The sequence below is a fragment of the Pecten maximus genome, chromosome 7 (assembly GCF_902652985.1).
Source record: "Pecten maximus chromosome 7, xPecMax1.1, whole genome shotgun sequence".
In the NCBI taxonomy this organism is placed as follows: Eukaryota; Metazoa; Mollusca; class Bivalvia; order Pectinida; family Pectinidae; genus Pecten; species Pecten maximus.
In genome coordinates, this window is record NC_047021.1 from 18,196,718 (window position 1) to 18,215,498 (window position 18,781).

General features: G+C 36.8%; 1 protein-coding gene across 2 annotated transcripts; it reads right to left on the reverse strand.

Moving 5' to 3' along the window:
- Positions 1–1,827: 1,827 nt before the first annotated feature.
- LOC117331803 (serine/threonine-protein kinase pim-3-like) lies at positions 1,828–16,510 on the reverse strand. Of its 2 annotated transcripts, none has more exons than XM_033890701.1 (6): positions 16,317–16,510; positions 5,628–5,734; positions 5,051–5,462; positions 3,777–3,953; positions 2,629–3,645; positions 1,828–2,565 (listed from the first exon to the last, which is right to left on the reverse strand). In XM_033890701.1, the coding sequence occupies exons 1-5, from the start codon at positions 16,360–16,362 to the stop codon at positions 3,464–3,466; spliced, it is 924 nt and encodes a 307-aa protein (XP_033746592.1). In that variant the 5' UTR covers positions 16,363–16,510; the 3' UTR covers positions 1,828–2,565; positions 2,629–3,463. The 2 variants fall into 2 exon arrangements, with proteins under 2 accessions (XP_033746592.1, XP_033746591.1); XM_033890700.1 differs by lacking the exon at positions 16,317–16,510 and adding an exon at positions 5,863–6,077.
- Positions 16,511–18,781: the final 2,271 nt, after the last annotated feature.

Below are 18,781 nucleotides of genomic sequence, written 5' to 3' on the forward strand. Positions count from 1 at the left end.
ATTCAAAATGCTTAATCAAAATATATTACATCTGTCGGTATTTTCAAGTTTTCATGTACTTTATTACTTAGAGCTAATTAGCTCATCAGTTTAGAGCACAGACATATACAGCAATAGAGTAAATCAGTTGAAACACCTCTGTCTGTAGCGTTCTCTAAGTAGCTATGGATTTGTGAATATGAAGTGGAGCTCTGAAATTTACAGTGTTACACCACGTGTCAGCCCGGTTCGAACTATGTTGAGAATGTTACGTATAGTCCTAGGCCGCTCAGCCCACATACAAACGACCTTCACCTTCGATACACTATATAGTTACATGGTATGTGTATTAGTGCCCTCTGTGTATAACGATCACGTGAACTGCTAGTGGTCGGGAAGGTGACTCTAGATCGTACCTGACTGTCCAGTCTATAAATACAAACACTATATAGGCTGCGTAGATCGCTTTTACTACTATAACTTCGAGATGGATATTTAATTATTTATGTTTATAGAAAATCCATTTATAAACATTCAAGACTTGACCAGAGTTGTAGTAATTGAATCTTTATACAATAAATTATGGCTTTGGCTGTCTCCGATCCTGCACGCCAAATGAAGTCGTAGTAGACTTGCCGTAGTAGACAAAAACAAATCGATATTTTCTCGCCAGCAACAAATGCGTACACGCAACACGTAATAGCCGCGGGTTCCATAATATTCCAACTCCACGTGGCAGCTCACTCGTTCTTCTCGGAGTTCAACTTTTTACGCAAAATCTTCAAACGTAGAACTTGGATTAGCATACAAATCTCATAAGTAAATGTTGAGATGAAATTGAAGGCTGCAGTCTATGCGATATAATTGATTTAAAATATTGATTAAAATTAATGGTAATGATTAAAATTCATGTAAGTTTTTTTTTTGTTTTTTTTTTTACATCCTAACATGAATTTCTCATATGGAGAAGCAACGTGGGAATATGACGGGATTATGTCAAGGTAACTCAGTGCAGATATATAAAATCTTATACATTTACTACAAAGTTCTACATTGTTTCTGTTTTTAACTCTTGTTGTTTTTTCTCTCGCTCTGGTCATTAAGTGCAAATATTGGTCGATGCGTAGAAGAGAGATTTTATTCCGAAATATTTCTTGCCTGGATATTTTAAACTTGGGTATCTCACTATAAACATCCGGACTTGCTAAATCAGAAAGGGTTTCACACTTCTCAGAAACCAACCAGGATGTTTTGAACGTCGATCTATTAATACCAGGACGACATTCTTGAGGAACCTCCCATTTCATTTGCCAAAGCATAGTCACGGATTACGCTATGGATTTTCTCGTCAACAACGATCAGACAAAATATTGGGCCTTTTCCAATATCATACCGGGTATCTACGCAGGTTGAAATCGGAACTAAGACTTTACCGATTGTTCTTTGGCATGCGTTTAAAATATTCGTTGTATCACAAGTTTATCTTCAAATTGGATTTAGCAATATTAGGTACTGCAGTAAGCCTAGTATTTCTTTAAACAATATCAAGTTTCTTCCAACACGTCTTCTAAAAGTGAAGTCGGTGACTTTCTCTAAAAAGATTGTAGGCCTATCAATTAACATGAATATCATGTGGAATATGAATATTCCCATCTTTCCTACACGCTTGGCATCATCCTTTACTCCTTTTATGACCAGATATAGTAACGTTGTCATGTCGGCTTATATTGACAATAGTCAAATCTTGTCCATAGTGGCCCAGACATCTCTTGTAATCCAAAGACTTTGGGGCACTTTCCTTCATCAGTTGCCTTTCAGCCAGCAGAAAAGATGACAAAGATAGCAAAATAAATTTTATATATTTTATTCTGGGATTTTTCTTGTCTTTTGTTTCATATAAAAATAAGTTATTTACAAGCGTACTTGCACACACTCAAAGGAGAAAATTGCTTCTTCTCCTGAATAAATAAATTAATAAATACATAAAGCATTCATATAAGCATTTTTTCCATAATTCATCAGACTTTCACACAATTCAAGTATTGAGGCATAAAAGTCTGTTCCATATACGGAAATGACAATACCAAAACTTCAAGCATCAAATTGACATTCAATTTCACACATTTTTATTTCACTTCCATTTTAACACATTCATGCTGTCTCAAGAAACTCTTCTATGCATTTTCATTTTCTCTTCTTTTTAATCAATATCATTCATATTCATTTACACAGGAGCATTCACTCGAAGCACCCATTTTATGTATGCGCTATTTCTCTGTACAAGTATACATAATGATTTCACACATCACACCATGCTTAATAAATAAATGAGATTACATATTTACAAATGGCATATAGATGAATTGTAATACAAGAAAAGAGCTTATATGGGGAGAAAGACCAATACATTCAAACCTTTTTTAAAAGATTTAAAATAAAATTTTACATTACGATGAAAACTGCAACTAATAATTTTGCTTTTTAAACTTCTAAAATGATAAAAGAAGCAAAAGTATTGTCAAGTGTTGTTAAAGTTTTAGTGGTTTTAGTATAAATTGCTACTAATTTTGTGCTAGTTATATTAACCTTTAAGCCCCTTGTAAATTATAAGGGTGCCACGTTTTGAGGTGTCGATAGAGGAATATTAACCTTTAAGCCCCTTGTAAATTATAAGGGTGCCACGTTTTGAGGTGTCGATAGAGGAAGATTAAAGTTCAGGAATTAGTATTATAAGGTGGTGGTGAATTTATATAGTCAGAAATACAGGAAAGGATCTAATTATGACTATTGAGTCATTTCGTTGTTTTGGGAGGATTGATCATAAAAACCACAAAATAAATACACGTGTATATAAAAAAATTAATAAAAAATGGCAATTACCAATTTCTATCAGCACCGTTATGTCAAAGTACACCAAAAATAACTAATCTAATCCTACAGGTGAATTTAGTTATGATATGGCTAGCATAGTAGCTTAATAAATAAGAAAGTACATGAAATGAAGAAAAAAATTCAACTTTTTGCATTGAAGTGGCAGTGATTATTGTGTTCAAATTCAGGGCTGAATAAGACTCACAATATGTATGCAATAAAAAAAAATTGAGCGTTTTCTATCTCTTCTCTCACACTATCACAATTAGGTCCATATTTGCCACCCTTGGAAAGTCCAACAAATATGGTGTAATCACAACTTGTATTTAAGAGTGGTCTTTGGCAATTGTTCACATCCCTTTTGCTTTCCTTCATTTGAATGAGCTTGTGGGCACGTGGAGAGGGGGGTTGATCCACTTTCAAATATTTGTATGAAAATCCTTATAATCCACATGATGTAATGTGTCAATGGTATCATTGCAGCTCCCTGAGTTGTGGAATGGTTTCACAGTTAATATTGCATTGCTGTGTTGCAGTTTTTTATAGGTAATAATTTATAAATATGAACACGTTTTAACTTTATTTGAATCAAGTTCCTAGTGAAATGCCATCATCACATGCTTTCTTGACTGCTCATAGAAACAGCATCCACAATCCCTTGACTGCCTGTGTGATTGGGCGTTTTCACTGTTGGTTGTACTGTTGAAGCTAACCATGGATGTGTAAGGATCTCCTCTAAGGTTGGTCGGTCTGATGGACGAATTGCTAAGCATTTTTTCACCAAATCTTTTACTTCTGAAAAAGACAATTAAGAAAAAATTAAATTTCAATCCAAAATTACTTTTAATCTCAAAGTAATTTATTCATAATTGATTTTTTATTCTGTGTGGGGCAAAGAAAGTCACCGGTATTGAATTAAAACTTACCATGAGACACTCGTCCTCTGAATGAAACTTCTGCCTTCATTATCTGGTCATCCTGCTCAAATGGGATATCTCCGCATACAAGGTCAAACAGGAGAATTCCAAGGGACCAAACGGCTGCAGATCGCCCATGGTACCTGTGGAACTTTATCCATTCTGGAGGACTGTAAACTCGAGTACCTGAAGAACATTAAAAATATAGAAATATTAAAACATGATAAAAGAGCAAAATTGCATTCAATTGTAATACAATATTATTTTCAACTATACTGAATTGGAAGTTACGATTTATCTAAATTGAAAACATTTCTAAAAGAGAATCTTACAGATTTAATTGGAATGACTACTGTACGTTGCCATTGGCATGGCCCCGTCTTCCTCTCCAAGGCTACCATTTATTTTAATGTACTTGTATTTAAAAGGAGTCCCAAGGAATGTATAATTTTCCCATAGATAAAATACACCTAGGTCAATCGTCACGCATGACTACCCACAGGTAATGTAACGCTAGAGCACCTGGTTACCAACTAAATTTCATCATCCAACTATGTTAACTAGATATCAACCGTCACAAGTAATATATATTATTACGGACTCGACGATAGCACAAAATATTTAATTTTTTAGTGAAAGTTTTATAACTATTATTGTAAGTGCGCCACTTCAATATCGCCTGTTGGGACGTAGCTATCCCTACTGGATTACCCGCGCCAAGGTATACACACCGCTGATGAATGCCTTGCATACCTCGCCTATTCAGGCAAGTACAGCTGAATTGACTTTAGTAAATGATCGTGACCTCGTTTGCTACCAGTCCACGCTACGAGCACTCCGTTGATAGCAACCAGCCAAACGACCTAACCCACTACCCAAACACGAGCTAAGACCTACGAAATAACCTGCCTATGTAAACAAACTATACCCAACAGGATTTCTATAAGAATGGAATGTCTTAATATAAAAACTTTTTAAGAAATTAACATTAGAACCAACTAACATTGTATTTCGTAATACTAGTTACTACACTGGTTCGTGACTAGCTCCCCTAACTGACAAAGTCACAGCGCGAGACGACTGTTACGAGATGCTCCCCCAGACTCCCCACCCTTATTTGGCAGGCCTTTGGCAGCTACATAATCTTGTGTAAGCTTAGTATACAGTAGCAGCAAATAGCACACCACACACATTCTGAAACAATCTACTGCTGTATGCTCGTTCTAGATCCAGCAAGTTAACACTGGTTTTTAGTGGTTTATAATATAATCCTTGACACTCACCATCGAATGCGAGATACACTGTGTCTTTAAGGAAAGCACCTGATCCAAAGTCAATCAATTTAAGTTCACCAGTTTTCAAGTCTACTAGAATGTTTTCGTCTTTAATATCTCGATGTACAACACCATTTCTATGAATGTTGATAAGTGTGTCCACAATTTGTCTGAAGAAATTTTTACTTGTTTCCTCATCCAAAGCACCTTTTTCTGTTATGTAATCGAATAAATCTTGCACATGTTCTGGCCTCTCCATCACAATGACAAAGTTCGTTTTCATCTCAAACCAGTCCAACATTTTAATAACTCCAGCACAATTGTTCACACGTTTTAATAAGCAAATTTCCATAGGCACAGTATGTCCATTTAGCTGTCCCCATTCTGTGACTTTCTCTCTGGTAATGACTTTGATGGCAACCTGAAAATAAATCAAAACAATTATTTACATTATATAGTTAAAACCAACTAGTTAATTTCAGTAGATCAAATATCTAAAAATCTTTCGATTATTTTTGAGTTCAATAGAGCACGTGTCAAATGGCAATTTCGCGGTAAATGTTGGACAATCTTCTTGTAAACTTACGGGAAAATTATCCCTCTTGCGTGTTCCACTGTAAACTGTACCAAAACCTCCACTTCCTAAATGCTGACCAACTGTGTACATCCTCTGAAATGCATCTTTGTCTTTCACTGTAAAGATAAAAATATGGAACATGCTAAAATATGGCACAGTAATATTATACAACGTGACATAGTAGATCACATTCATTTGTAAACAACATATTAAGGTGTTTCACTGAATCTTTCTGGTGAATTACCTTGCTTATCCTTTTCCATGTTGGTATTATGGTTGTAGGAAAACATTCCCAACTTTCGAGAAAGCATGTTGCTACTGTAAAATCCACATGGAGAACTGTTGTATATATAAATCCGAACACTGAGCCACGTTGTTACCTCGACTGACTGTCGTGTTTTGATCCTGCATTCAAAGCTACGAGTGTATATAGTATGAACGTTGAACCCCCAGTGCGAGAACTGGGTCGCGATTACTCCGCCTATCGTACCCGCCTCTTGGCTGCGAGCCAGAATTTTTCTCTAGTCCATTTGGTATATTTTAATAAAATTTCAAATTAGTATGCTGCATATCTTTTCGACATATAAAAAAATCGGCACAAAACTTCGAACAGTCCGTTCATATGCAATACAGACATAGAACTATTTCTTTCCAGCTGAAGGATATCGTCTGGGCTGAATGCATTGAACTTGGCAGCCAGCCAGCTCGACTCATGGCTATAGCTTTTCGCGGTACTCAGTTGCTTGTGCATTGACCAATGAAAATCCTTCCCGCGTTCGAGAAAGAACAGGACCCCGTAGCATAAAATTCATACTCGTACCCAAACAAACACTATGATACCGCGTGGCAACTCGGTGCACGCCTACTATGATGTGATATGAAAGTACTCGAATGACTCTTGAAATGAAAATAAGGTGTACACGTAAATCGGGTAATTTATAAATTGAGGAGATTGTTAGATAGTAATGATAATAATTAAAAGCAGACTGACATTTCGACAACAACACTCAACAGATTATTATAGATCTACTCATTTTTTAAATACTTTTATTTTAATTGTCATTTAAACTCTTTTAAGATTAGACCAGTATTTTTCAGTTATTTTCGCATACAATACCACATTCTAGTAAAATTAATTCAATGGGAACGTTGTCTGAACAATGTTCCCTGGTGTATGAATTCACGAATTTGGTGCGTATAATCTACAGTAAAAAAATGTTTTATTAGCACTTCTATCTCAATTTGTTTTCTCAACGGTTATGGTTAACACTTTAATAAAGAAACAGTGTCGTCTAGAACAATAGTCGGCAGAACTATGATAGACACCTACCAATTACGTATATTACAGGTGAGTACCTCGAGGTAAGATGGTCCCCACGGGTACAGCGGATGTGTATCGTACACGATATAAAATATAAAAATAGATAAAAATCCTCGATATGACAATACCTGCTCTACAGGTAAAATCTACTTAGAAACGCACCAAACAATGTTTACAATCGGATATTGTCAAAAACCGCTTTTAATAAATAGTTTTTATGTGTCCGAACAATTGGTTTGATCCCAGACCAGTATACATGTTTACCTGGTTTAACTTACGTATGTAGTGGGAGTAAGTTTTACCTTCAATCACACGCTATACGGGTGAGATTATACCTCGATGTACGTAGTCGGACGCTAGGTAGACGCTAGCGAGATTTCCATTGATCGTACACGTAACGCTAGCCTACATTCCATTTGAAATACGTAGGCGTAAAATCACTGAACCGTGAATACCAAAACAGTCGTGTTAGTAACTGTCGCTCCGTTCCCATGGGCGTTTTCACACGGATTGCTATTATTTATTTAATTCAATATGGGAATGCGTTACAGATTTTATTTATTGGATGGACCATACCATGTACCTGAATACATTTTGTTTTTAAAAATTTAAACATTAAAGATAAGCAAAAAAATAAATAAAAAATAGTGAAATGATCATTGTAATAAATCTGCAAGATTTGATTCTGTTCATATTATCAGCGATATGTGATCTTTTTGAAATTCGGTTATACAATTAATTTGAGTGCTAGATATGTTCGCTAAGTATGCCACTGGTCAAAGGGCAGTTAACTCAACAAGACACGCAGATAGACATCACTATGTGAGCTGTAATCTATCGTTCAGAGTGATCATCCCTCAAGTTTGACGTGACATATCGGTAGGTGTATATTGTTCCCCACAACGAGCGACATAAAACGAAATTTGAATTTCATCAAGCATCGAACAATCAAAGAAAACAAATCGAATTTAGAATGTAGCTGCTATCGTATCTTTCAGACGCGGAATTTTCACGGGGAGCTTCCATAAGTGTAAATCGCAGCGGTCGAAGGACAGATAACTCGTCAATAAAAAATCAAACTAATAATAACAGATTATAAACTAATTAGTAGATTATTCAAATGTTTTATGCGAGAAAAAAATACAGATAAGATCACAGTTGTCGTAAATCCCAGATTTATAGATTATAAATATAGATTCTTTCAACGTGTTCAAGAAAAAAACGACATATTAAACACTTGGGAAAATAACTTACTTGTGTCCATTTTCATTGGAAGACTTCGTCAAAATATTTTACAAAACGGATCCGTTTGTGCTTATAATCCAAATGTTTTCATATGATTGAGCGATGAGGAAGAGATGGAGCTAAGCCAGTGTTACACACCTATATACTCCACCCTTAATTACAGTTCTTATCTCTCACACCTGGCCCAGGTATACAGTCGATCTGTCCCTTCGGGGGTCACATCACACCCAAAACATATACTTCCTAAATCGTAAACTCAGTAGGCGTTACACCTGTCCACACGTCCCGTTTTATAAATAAAGTAAGACTGTCTAGTTGGTACAAAATACTCATTTGTAGTAATTAATTTAATTGCTATCAATTTTAACACCATTAATTAGCAAGAAGTGTGATTAGCTTTGTTAAAATGCAACAGAGCAGTAAATATAATTTCGCCAACATTTGTAACCAAAAGTTCAGATTTTAACATTAATTTGACTTAAGAACTATATATCATTTTCAGATTTAATGAAAATTGTAGGTAAAGTGTTACTTACTGATTCTTTTACTCTGTGTGTTCTCTTCAGAATCCGTATTAGAGCGTTTTCTTTTCATTCTGATAAACGTCGAGCACTGATGACCCATTAGCAATGACCTTAAGTATCAATTTTACAACATGTAGGTCTACAGTTTGAAACAGACGAGAGCACCTCCTAATTACTCTACAAGTCAGAGCCCATATGCTACCCAACCGTCAGGGCATCTTCAATAAACGATCAGTCATTTTTTGACACAAAACCATTCTGTCAATCGTTTACTCAAGTTTGAGGGATTTAGAGATAGGGTAGTGTCAATGCTTACCAATCAGGGGTTAGAAAAACATGTCTTTGCCGAGGTGCGTTATGAAGGTTGTTACAGAGAACCAAACATGGCGTTACCGTTACCGGGGAGTAGTGTTGTTTTAGAACCCAAGGTGAACATATGTCACAGTACCGAGTTCAAAGTAATTTACGTTGAGCCGAGGACAGTTATATAAACACACATAATGGAAGGTATTCGTCATAATTTCAAAAACTGTCCGCTTAGTTGTAAATATTTCCTGTGTTTTATCTATTCTTCCTTTTGTCGATATTTTATCAAAAATTAAAACAAATCTGGTTCTATTTCATAAAATTTGATGCGAACATAATCTAACGGTAATTATCATAACTTTGCTACCGTCTGATATTTTTTACTTTTATTTTAATAGTGTTTTATTGAAATGCATCTGGTCGAAGGGAAGTAACCCACTAAAACTACCACCTAGAGAGGCGTACGGGAAGCAACTCGTGCACCCCATCGTTATCTTTATTGATATTGATACATTGACGTACTCTGTTTCTATAATTCGTAAAACACAGAAATGATCACTTATTTACACTAAGCATTGGCCGACTTTCTGATTGACTAATTAAGTACTCTAATTATTTAATTAGACGCTAAGTGAAAGTCTAGACTATATAATTATGGAGGAGGAGTTAATTGTGTGTGTGTTAATTGGATCAACTCGTTGTCACTACACGTTGTCTCGAGTACCCCCACTGGTGTTGGTAATGAAGAAAACGGAAACCGCTACAGATATCCGGCAGAATTTCGACACTTTTATAACAGTTGTAATTGCAAATCGACATGCCAAACGACAGCTTTATCGAGACAACAGGAACTTACCTCAGTGGACTTTGGTAACCAATGGCAAATCACCAAATTATGAAGAGAAAAATCTGAAAACTAAATATTCATGTTCTCGTTTGATAGCAAAGCATTGATGAACGACTCCTGTATGTAAAATATTAGAATCCCATCACCATTAACGAATGTAACCCGAATCTTTAATCGAAACCTTCCAACTTAAGAGACTTTTGCCATAAAATATTTTAATGTTTTTTTGTTTCTTGTTTTTGTTTTTTGTTTTTTTACAGAAATTTGTTTGTGCAACATTTCATTATTTTGATGACAAATCAAACTCTACAACAAGCCAGATCTAGATCGGTAGGTGATTATCGGTCAATATCTCCTTAATTACAATGATGAAAACAAAACAATTTAAGCTAGTTTTTTCATTCATTTATTCAAATTGAGAGTCGTTTCCATGACAACTGGAAATATAATTTTCACGTGAACATCGTAGACCCTATGACCTTAAGCTAGGAGTATCGATGGCACTGGGGCCTGATGTGATCGGGGCCTGATGTGATCATGTCCTAGTTCTGTCGTTGATTCACTGAACATTTTTCAACTCCACGCATGATATTACAGCATTTGACTACAGCAGACTTCTTATCAACTATTTTGACACTATACTTATCTTAAAAGATGTACACAATTGATGCCTATGTATCAATGATACATCTGCTGTAATAATCGAGACACATATCTCTGAATACAATACACTTACTTAACATGCCATGTTTCCATACCTAAAGCTGACATCCATGTATCTGAAACATTGTTTTTTCATTTGTTGATTTTTTCTTGCCTTTTTAACCAAAATATAATTAAGTAATCTATGGTTCATGCCAAAAAAATATTATTTCTCACTATTTGGCGTTTTTATTAAAATGTGGGATACTATGTTTAATGAGTGAACATACGAATTCTAACCGACAATATGATCAAATACATCTAGCACGTATCTAACATGTATACGGAGCGAGAGCATGTAGGTTGTCCCGTAATTCGTGTAATATATAGACTTATAGATTTGTGCTGTATATAATGTATATAAACCGTGGTCTCGAAATTTGTGCGGTATAAAATACAAACATAACGCGGTATGGGAAATTGCGAGGTATAACGCATATAGGCCGCGGTATTGGAATCTGTGCGGTATGTAAAACATACAGACCGCGGTATGGGAATCTGTGCGGTATGTAAAACATACAGACCGCTGTATGGGAATCTGTGCGGTATGTAAAACATACAGACCATTGTATGGGAATCTGTGCGGTATGTAAAACACAGACCGCAGTATGGGAATCTGTGCGGTATGTAAAACACAGACCACGGTATGGGAATCTGTGCGGTATGTAAAACACAGACCACGGTATGGGTATCTGTGCGGTATGTAAAACACAGACCACGGTATGGGAATCTGTGCGGTATGTAAAACACAGACCACGGTATGGGTATCTGTGCGGTATGTAAAACACAGACCACGGTATGGGTATCTGTGCGGTATGTAAAACACAGACCACGGTATGGGTATCTGTGCGGTATGTAATACATACAGACCATTGTATGGGAATCTGTGCGGTATGTAAAACACAAAGTGTGGTATGGGAATCTGTGCGGTATGTAAAACACAGACCACGGTATGGGTATCTGTGTGGTATGTAAAACACAGACTGCGGTATGGGAATATGTGCGGTAATTAAAACATAAGAGTGTGGTATGGGAATCTGTGCGGTATGTAAAACATACAGACCATTGTATGGGAATCTGTGTGGTATGTAAAACACAGACCGCAGTATGGGAATCTGTGCGGTATGTAAAACACAGAGTGTGGTATGGAAATATGTGCGGTATGTAAAACACAGAGTGTGGTATGGGAATCTGTGCGGTATGTAAAACACAGACCGCAGTATGGGAATCTGTGCGGTATGTAAAACACAGAGTGCGGTATGGGAATCTGTGCGGTATGTAAAACATACAGACCGCAGTATGGGTATTTCTTCTGCACACAAGGAATACAGACCGCGCTATGGGAATTTTTGCTGTACATTATGAATACAGACCGCGATACGGGTATTTCTGCTGTACATTATGAATACAGACCGCGGTATGGATATTTCTGCTGTTCTTTGTGAATACAGACCGCAGTATGGATATTTCTGCTGTACATTATGAATACAGACCGCGGTATGGATATTTCTGCTGTACATTATGAATACAGACCGCGGTATGGATATTTCTGCTTTACATTATGAATACAGACCGCGGCACGGGTATTTCTGCTGTACAGTATTAATACAGACCGCGGTATGGATATTTCTGCTGTAAATTATGAATACAGACCGCGACACGGGTATTTCTGCTGTACATTATGAATACAGACTGTGGTATTTCTGCTGTACATTGTGAATAAAGTCCGCGGTATGGATATTTCTTCTGTACATTATGAATACAGACCGCGGTAAGATATTACTGCTGTAAATTATGAATACAGACCGCGGTATGGATATTTCTGCTGTACATTATGAATACAGACCGCGACACGGGTATTTCTGCTGTACATTGTGATACAGACCGCGGTATGGATATTTCTGCTGTGTATTATGAATACAGACCGCGGTATGGGTATTTTTGCTGTACAGTTTTAATACAGACCGCGGTATTTATGCTGTACATTGTGAATACAGACCGCGGCACGTTTATTTCTGCTTTACTTTGTGAATACAGACCGCTGTATGGTTATTTCTGCTGTACATTATTAATACAGACCGCGGTATGGATATTTCTGCTGTACATTATGAATACAGACTGCGGTATTTCTGCTGTACATTATGAATACAGACCACGGTATGGGTATTTCTTCTGTACATTATGAATACAGACCGCGGCACGGGTATTTCTGCTGTACATTATGAATACAGACCGCGACACGGGTATTTCTGCTGTACACTATAAATACAGACCGCGGTATGGGTATTTCTGCTGTACATTATGAATACAGACTTCGGTATGGGTATTTCTTCTGTACATTATAAATACAGACCGCGGTATTTCTGCTGTGTATTATGAATACAGACCGCGGTATGGGTATTTTTGCTGTACATTATGAATACAGACCGCGGTAAGGGTATTTTTTCTGTACATTATGAATACAGACCGCGACACGGGTATTTCTGTTGTACATTATAAATACAGACCGCGGTAAGGGTATTTTTTCTGTACATTATGAATACAGACCGCGACACGGGTATTTCTGTTGTACATTATAAATACAGACCGCGGTATGGGTATTTCTGCTGTACATTATGAATACAGACCGCGACACGGGTATTTCTGCTGTACATTGTAAATACAGACCGCTGTATGGGTATTTCTGCTGTACATTATGAATACAGACCGCGGCACGGACATTTCTTCTGTACATTATGAATACCGACAGCGGTATGGGCATTTCTGCTGTACATTATGAATACAGACCGCGGTATGGATATTTCTGCTGTACATAATTATGAATACAGACTGCGGTATGGATATTTCTGCTGTACAGTATTAATACAGACCGCGGTATGGATATTTCTGCTGTAAATTATGAATACAGACCGCGACACGGGTATTTCTGCTGTAAATTATGAATACAGACTGGTATTTCTGCTGTACATTGTGAATAAAGACCGCGGTATGGATATTTCTTCTGTATATTATGAATACAGACCGCGGTATGGGTATTTCTGCTGTACATTATGAATACAGACCGCGGTATTGGTATTTCTGCTGTACATTATGAACACAGACCGCGAGGTAGGCATTGGTGTGATACTAATCGTTTATAATGTATAATGACAGCATGTGATCCGTTCTCCTTTTGTTTTGTTTCTGAATGTAAATTAGGGTTTCTCGGACATTCCCTGTAGACTGATCACGAGGAAAGAGGAAATCATTGTGCAGTGGATTTTTGAGACTTGTTCTTGGGGGAAATTGTATTGGTATCAACACGTATCGTTAACATATATGTTTGGATTCCCTTCAGAGGCGACCCTGGTCTCCCTGACATTTCGTTAGAGATAATCTGCGGAAGGACCAAGGGGGATAACTCTCACATACAAGCACTGTGCACCGCAAGATCAAAAAAATATATTGACGATATAAACTTTTATAAATTCGTCTCTCATAACCAACAAAATTGACATTAATTACATTAATGAAGGACCAGCTGCATTAACAGATATATAGCAGCTTTCGCCAGTAAGATTATGCTATATGACACAAAGCTACCGGCGGACTCCTGGGACTCACGGGATGCGATTGAATCGACACGATTAGGAAAATCACAAACATGATCGCCAACAAACCACTTTAACACACATTTCGATTCTTGTTGGTGTTCTTAATTCTATCCTATCCATTCTCTGTTAAACATCTCTCTAACAAAACATGTTTGGTGTGTGACAAACTGATTTTGAATGTGTTCAAGTAGAAAGTATGTCACCTTTAATAGCTCAGACTAGCAGGAATTTCCATTTAGCCTAGTGGTAGGATGTTTACCTTGAGGGTGAAAGGTCGCCTTTTCGAAGCCCTGCGCGGGCAGGGTATCTTTCATTTCACATGTATACTTATTTTTTATGAAAGGATGAAAGTAAGTTGTAACAACTTTTGTGACATGTCCAATCCATTTATGTTATTGTAATAAAATTGATTTAAACTAAGACGGACTGAAGACCAAAAACTGGATTCAACAGAGACCATTGAAAGATATTTCTTTGGAAGGAACCATACAAATACGTAACTTGTTGAAGCCATACAATAAAACAGCCCCTTATACTAATTATTTTACGTTTTTGTTTATTTTTTTTTCGCTCACTCGAGTATTTGAACTCTAAAGTGCGTAAAATAAAATACGTCATTTTTCAGAAGAATTTATTTTATTACACACGAAAATCATTTTCCGAAAAAAAGACTCTATACAAGTCATGTAGCAGGCTCCCAAATTTCCCAAATTTGGAGCTTACGATCATTGTAAGTTCAAAGTAACTTATAAATGAAATTTTCAAAATAAGGACTCCGGGAAATCAACATTCCAATGCTATACAGATGACGTGCTAGGGTTTTAAGTAATTCTAAGCTAGTGGCCTTGAATGAATGCTAGTAAGGGTTTCATTGCTTCATAAACTCAAGCGCATTTGTAAGTGGGGGATGGGGATGGGGGGGGGGTTCTTCCTTTATGTAAATATAAGAAGCTGTCATCCCGACATGTCATTGGTCAACTATATATTTAACTTGAGGCCACGCAGCTCATAAGCATACATGACAATACATGTATATAATTGATATGTCAGTGATATGGTTCGTGTGTGTATTTGGGAAGGCTGTGGTATGATGGTACATGTTTCCTTTTGATAGCGCGGAACTGACTTTATAGTACTGATAAAACACCGATATCATATTGAGTACCATCTTGTAACCTGTTTATGGACATTATAAATTTTAAAAGAGGGTTTCACTGGTTCTTTGTTTTTTATAACTGCCAAAAAGTTCTGGAGATAAAGCCGATGTAAATGTTTAAAAAAAACACACACACAAAAACACAAACCGTCCGAAAAAAAGGTTATATATTATCACACAAAAAAATGTCAGAATCAATAAAGATTTTTTTAATCTAAAAAACTGTTGTTTTATATTTGGCATACTGAATGATAAAATAAAAAGCCGTCTCATAAAATTGAATCTATCTTAAAAGCTCATCCTTCAGTGAACCCCGCATATCATATCGACAGGGGTTTCGTCCCAAAATCCCTGGAGCAGTTTATCCCCCAGAGGTTCCTTGCGCAACGCAGTGCACTCTGGGAGAGATTGATCCCCTGAGTTTTTCCCAACAAGCACGGGTTTCTCATTACTTACCACGAGTCACTAATCCAACACTGTGAAGGTTGAGATATACAGAGTATTCATTAGAGAAGGTATCGGTTGATTCAATAAAAAATGCTCCTCAGCCTAATGATTTGTATTGTAAGAACATATTATAGTATTTCCATGAAAAGATTAAAACGCTTTATCCATGTAAAATATCACCAATGCATTAAAAACATTTTCAGTATACCGGCAAATGTTTTTGAATTTCAAATTATCGTCAACAACGACTTTTTTTCTTCCTTTTTTTGACGAGTCGCTACACGGCTGGCAAACCTAAGGCACGTACCTTTTTTAAATACGGAATTTTTTTAAATCAAATTTAGGGTTTTATTTGATTTCGAATTCTATTTGTTTATTTGAAGTTGGTCTACATCTCAATTTAATAAGACTCATTTTTCACAGTTTACAGTATTCTGCACGCTAAAGTTACTTCACGAATTTCTACTATTCCAAATGATTTGGTTCTCAATCTATGAAAGAGAGAATAAAAAAAAAAAATAGAAAAAAAACAACTATTTTTTCCAAATTGAACATACCTTTCTGATCTCGTAAGGGTCCAAGATCGTCGAAATTAATTTCCATGTTCTGAGTATGATATGGTACCGTATGGTGTTCTAAGGTTCACGAACTCAGCCACCCCACTCCACATGTCCAATAGCACTGTGACTGTCGCTTGGACCAGAAAACTTTCAAAAACTGTACCAACGCCACCTTCCATTTTGTACTTGACCTTCATCTTTCTCCGAGTACGCATGCTCAGGAATGCATTATGTGTGAGGTCATATTTTCTAAAACGAGAGAAAAAATGAATTCACAGCATTGAAATTACAATAACAGGAAAGAAAGGGATGATTTTTTTTGAAGAGCAGCATGTTTATAAGTTGCTGTTTTTTCAGATCGTCCGGTTTAAGATACAGTTTATTTCCCCTTTTCGTTTATTTAACACGTGCTTATTTTCTTGTCAAATCTATTTATAGCACTCGACCCCAAGGGGACACATAGATTATCAACATGACAGGATTCACGTGACTATTCACATGGAAAATGTACTCAGTGCATCCTTATATGGACAATGATCACGTGCCACGCGGACTGCATGCATGATTTGTGAACGCATTTCACCGACATGTACCGAATGAACCAATGTAAAAAGTCTGTTCGCCTTAGATTAAACATAATTGTTTTCAAACTCTAGAAATGAAATAATGCAAGTTATCATCTTATAGCCGCCATCTTCCAACATGTACATTATACACAAGTTTTAAGGCAATTAATCTAACTCCGATATCGGGTTTTGCTGAAGAGTATGCATGTGTGCCCATGTTTGGAGATACATGTACTTCTATTAGTTTTTTTTTAGATTTTTAGATTGACAACTTCTACATCCAATGTATTTAAACAGTTTCCCCCAGAATAATTTAGTTAGTTATAAACACAATTCTAAAATACAAAATGTAGTGAAATATATTATTGAGATTTTGTATTTCCGTCCGTATATCTTTTAATACAATAGATATGCGGAGCCTGGCTCTTTCGATATGAAGTAACTACATACTTACAGAAGTAACTACATACTTACAGAAGTAACTACATACTTACAGAAGTAACTACATACTTATAGAAGTAACTACATACTTACAGAAGTAACTACATACTTACAGAAGTAACTACATACTTACAGAAGTAACTACATACTTACAGAAGTAACTACATACTTACAGAAGTAACTACATACTTACAGAAGTAACTACATACTTACAGAAGTAACTACATACTTATAGAAGTAACTACATACTTACAGAAGTAACTACATACTTATAGAAGTAACTACATACTTACAGAAGTAACTACATACTTACAGAAGTAACTACATACTTACAGAAGTAACTACATACTTACAGAAGTAACTACATACTTACAGAAGCATCAGATTTGGGGGAACATCAACATTATTGACATATTTATTAGAATTAAAAAGAAAATGAATTAAGACTAAAAAGCTAAAGCCCAGTCTTACCAATATTTTTCCTTCTTGACAAAGTTCAAGGAGAGAATGGAACGCTGAACACATTATCAGGAGGGATGGGACGATGATACATTATCAGGAGGGATGGGGACGATGATACATTATCAAGAGGGATGGGGACGATGATACATTATCAAGAGGGATGGGACGATGATACATTATCAGGAGGGATGGGGACGATGATGCATTATCAGGAGGGATGGGGCGATGATACATTATCAAGAGGGATGGGACGATGATACATTATCAAGAGGGATGGGGCGATGATACATTATCAGGAGGGATGGGGCGATGATACATTATCAGCAGGGATGGGGCGATGATACATTATCAGGAGGGATGGGGCGATGATAAATTATCAGCAGGGATGGGGCGATGATACATTATCAGCAGGGATGGGGCGATGATACATTATCAAGAGGGATGGGACGGTGATACATTATCAGGAGGGATGGGGCGATGATACATTATCAGGAGGGATGGGGCGATGATACATTATCAGGAGTGATGGGACGATGATACATTATCAGGAGGGATGGGGTGATGATACATTATCAGGAGGGATAGGGGCGATGGTACATTATCAGGAGGGATGGGGACGATGATACATTATCAGGAGGGATGGGGCGATGATACATTATCAGGAGTGATTGGGGGCGGGGGGCGATGATACATTATCAGGAGGGATGGGACGATGATACATTATCAGGAGGGATTGGACGATGATACATTATCAGGAGGGATGGGACGATGATACATTATCAGGAGGGATGGGGTGAAGATACATTATCAGGAGGGATGGGACGATGATAAATTATCAGGAGGGATGGGGCGATGAAACATTATCAGGAGAGATGGGGCGATGATACATTATCAGGAGGGATGGGACGATGATACATTATCAGGAGGGATGGGACGATGATACCTTATCAGAAGGGATGGGACGATGATACATTATCACGAGGGATGAGGCGA